The following is a 4247-nucleotide window of genomic DNA, read 5'->3' on the forward strand; positions in this document are numbered from 1 at the left end:
AAACCAACTGGAGGAAAACAGACTGAAACAGGGCGGGACCAAGCTGAACTTGTCCGATAAGAAATGTTTATTTCCGTTGCAAAAGTTTTCCATTACAAAACGCGGTGTGCACTATTAAAATTATGTGACGCATTTACGTTTGGGAGAACTTTGAATTTACATTTCGTTATAATAGGCAAGATCAAGTATGGAAGTGCTTTGCCACATGCTATAGCAGTTTTACAAAACGTATACATCAAAGATAAACTTCAGTTTGTTTTTGTACAGACATAAAGCATGTTTGACTGAAAGGAGACCAAATACAGGTGAGACACTGTTTCTTCAGGGGGTGTATCCTCATGATGCTACACAAGTGGTAGCGAATGTATGTAAGGTGCACCTATGTAGCTATTTCTCCTGCTCAACACTTCAAATTCACATCCTTTGTATAATCTATAAGGCCCCAGAATTAACGGTATAATTATCTGTGCACTGTGCTTCATATGGAAGTTACATTATACACTTCCAGATGACCAACACTCTGAAATACTCGGCCCACTACTTGACAAGAATGACCCAGGTGCAGGATTCAGACGAAAGAGAACTCCAGTCTAGCATAATGGAACAGGTGACAATATCATCAATTAGTTGTTTACAAAAATGGGCTGGTTAAAATCAGTCCCACGTTCTCGTACAAACCAGTCTAAATCCGATTGTTGTCTAATTAATTCAGTGTAAATTCCCTCACGGCAGTAAGGATGTATTTAATGTATTGAAGAGTGTGACAAAACGCGCACAAATGCAAACTGAGCAAATGTACAAGCAAATAGTGCCGATTAAAACATTTCTCTACATTGCGGATAAAGTGACTTTAAGCTGCATAATTGCACAACTAACAACACAACTTTGTAATTCAACAAATACTTTGTTTGGAATGCTTTAACAGACCGTAGTGTCATGTTTTTCTTTTAACATAACCACAGGGCAACTTGTGCAAAAAAGGTTTTCTCCACCCTTATCTTTAAAACCCAGTTTGCTTTTGAGCCGTGAATACAAAACATATAGTCTATCATTTTGATTATCATGCACTTTTCTCTGACCCATTGTCTTCAAAATCCCAGGGGCAAACGTCAACCCTTTTAGCAGTGCTTACGGGTTGTTTGTAATTAGAACTCAGAGAGTTGTTTTCTTTCGCTGGAGAAGTCTGTGCTACGCTGGCATGTGCTTCCTCTACCTCCCACGGGCACGCCTCCGCCCTCTTGATCTCCGACGCCTCCGGGTCTCTCATCGAGCTCCTCCGTCTCCCGGATGTTGGCACGGTGACCGGACCACCCTCTGATGACTGGCTGACACGTCGTCTCTCCGAGGGCCTGCTGGAGGAGCTCTCCTTGCTCTTTGACCTGTGCTGCTTCTCTTCCTCCCTGTCCCTTCCTCCTTTCTCTCTCTCACCCCTCTCTCCCCTTTCTTTGGAGGAGCACGAGCCTTTTCGTTTCCGCTTGGAGTGAGGGGTGGGGCTGGAGCAGGTCTTCTCCTGGCTGGGGGAGGGCGGGGCTGGGGCTTCATTGTAGTCCCAGGGACAGATGTCCACCATCAGGGTGGGCGGCTGTAGCAGACTCCCCGTGGATTTGGAGTAGTCTGAGTGGAGGATCTTGGGCTTCCCATCAGTGGGTGTGACGCTCTTCTTATGTCTGATCCTCTCTGGGGAGATGGAATCTGAATCACCTCCCAACACTGGCTGCTCCTCAAAGGCCCAGGGGCACACCTCCGGTTTGAGTGGGAGCGGAGATCTGGGAGACCTGGGCTTCCTTGTTTCTCTGGCCTCATCTCGTTCACCCCCCTTGTCTTTGGAGCGCTGTCGGCCTGCAGGCGATTGCCCCGCGGCCCTCTGCTGCTTCTGTTGGGAGCGACTGCCCTTGGTGCTAACCGTGCCACCACCACCACCATCAACCCTGTGGACCGTGGTGGTCTCTCCTGGAGCAATGGACACATGCTTCTGGGACCTTCCTTCTGAAGGGGTTGGGGGGTCCTCCACATCCCAAGAGCACACCTCAGAGAGGTCATACAGGTTTCTCCCCGGCTCTGTATTGATGGACGGCTGGCTGCCACTCACCTGCTGCTTCATGATGCCCATCTTGGCCATGGGCGTCCTGGAGTACTCTACCGACTGGCTGATGATCATCTTAGGATAACACTCCATCTCGTCCACCTCAGACAGCATCCTCCCATCGCGCCCCTTGAGTCCCTTCTTGCTGGCATCCTCCGCGCTATTGGTCTTGTTGGTGAGCCCAGGCATCTTCTCTTTGGCACTGGTGATGACACTCAGCGACTTCTGCATGATGGACGTCCTCAGCTGAATGGGCTTTTTGTCCACTGTGAAGTTGTGCGCGCTGGCCGACTTGCAGACCAAGGGTACTGACTCGGCCAGTTCCACCTTTGGGGCAGGCTCTGGTGACTTCTTAACCTGCCTCCTAATGAGAGATCCCAGCAAGGAACCCTCGCCGGTGGCCATTTTGTCCCCACCAGAGCCCACTCCGCCGGCAGTTTCCTCAGCTTGGTCACAAACGTGGTCGTAGCTGTGTGACTTCTTCAGGCCCAGAACCTTGTTCTTCAGAGAGTCTTCCCTGGACTTGTGACCTGAGTGGGACGAGTCGAAGGGGTTCCGTCGAAGGGTGCTGCGGTTGCTCCCGTGCTCGCTACCGACACGTTCCTCGCGGCTGCCATAGCTGCCATGCCGGTGCAAGGTCTCTGGGATCTCAGTGATGCGCCACATGAGAGAGCGGCCCAGGCCTTTCTTGGAGCTGCGCTTCTTCTGCAGGTGTGGGTTGTTGGCCAGCATCTTCTTGCGCTTGTAGACCTCCAGTTGGGCGTAAAGCTTCTTGAGCTCGTCCTACAATGGTGACAGAGGGATGGGTTGGGAGAGATAGAGAGAAGGAAGTGGATGAGAAAACATATTGCTTGTTCATTGCGAGTTTTTTGTTGTTGTTCTAGAGACATATTCTGACATCATAGACACTAAACTAACCATGGTCCATTTCCTTGACAGACTAGAACGTTGCCACAAGGTAGCGACTTCCCACAGGGTTCAGTGTTGGGGCCAATCCTGTTTTTAATCTACATGCTCTCACTCACCCAACTCCTCAGACATTACAACATCAACTTTCACTGCTTTGCTGATACTCAAGTATACATCAAAACCAAACCGGACACCATCGCCATTTTATCAAATCTAGACAGCTGCATATTTATTTGTAATGAAAAGCGCTATACAAATTACATTTGTATCACAAATTATTTACAATTCCAAATGTTCCCAAACAAAACAGCAAATGGGTGCTTCATCTAACCAGTCTCTACACTGTAAGGTGAAAATCTTGGCGCCGTACTGGATGGCAGCCGCTTTGCAAGCCGACCCAACTTAGCTATTTTGTTTGATTCTTTTGTCATTTATTTAACTTTATTTTCTCTAAATGTATCCGATATAATTTCTTACAACCGACAATAACTTTTTAAACATCAGATCAGCAGTTACTTACCACAATTCATGCTTCAACTTTGACTCATCTGCCCTGGACTCTTTCTGTAATTCCGACCCAATTTTCAGGCTACCCAAGAGGAAACGCTGACGTTACAAAGGCAAGAGAGGGGGGAAACTGGCGAGATTAAGGAGAAGGAAGAACCGGCCACCTCTTCCCTCCATTCTACTGGCCAATCACTTGATAATAAGATGGATGACCTCCGATCGCGGATTTGCTACCAACGGGACTCTCGAAACGGCAATATTCTCAGCTTTTCTGAAGCATGCAGATAAAGACCAACATTTACATTTAAAAAAAATTTCATACTGGCCCCCCGTGGGAATCAAACCCACAACCCTGGCGTTGCAAACGCCATGCTCTATCAACTGAGCTACATCCCTGCCGGCCATTCCCTCCCCTACCCTGGACGACGCTGGGCCAATTGTGCGCCGCCCATGAGTCTCCCGGTCGCGTCCGGCTGCGACAGAGCCTGGATTCAAACCAGGATCTCTAGTGGCACAGTTAGCACTGCGATGCAGTGCCTTAGACCACTGCGCCACTCAGATAAAGACCAACATGAGCATCCAGTCAGGGTGCCAATGAGGGGCGAGAGTGAACCTGCAGATAAAGACCAACAGGTTTTCTTCAGGACACTATTATCTACAGTGAGGGGGAAAAAGTATTTGATCCCCTGCTGATTTTGTACGTTTGCATACTGACAAAGAAATTATCAGTCTATCATTTTAATGGGAG

At 48.5% G+C, this 4247-nt stretch overlaps 1 protein-coding gene across 1 annotated transcript; it reads right to left on the reverse strand.

Moving 5' to 3' along the window:
* Positions 1-1060: 1060 nt before the first annotated feature.
* Positions 1061-3195, reverse strand: LOC311146320 (uncharacterized protein; the record flags this gene model as incomplete). The annotated part of the gene is made up of 2 exons (XM_084182809.1): positions 1061-2866; positions 3187-3195. 2 exons carry the CDS (start codon positions 3193-3195, stop codon positions 1061-1063), a joined length of 1815 nt encoding a protein of 604 aa, XP_084038935.1.
* Between the last annotated feature and the right edge of the window lie 1052 nt (positions 3196-4247).

The sequence above is a fragment of the Coregonus lavaretus genome (genome assembly GCF_964263955.1).
Source record: "Coregonus lavaretus genome assembly, chromosome: 19".
In the NCBI taxonomy this organism is placed as follows: domain Eukaryota; kingdom Metazoa; phylum Chordata; class Actinopteri; order Salmoniformes; family Salmonidae; genus Coregonus; species Coregonus lavaretus.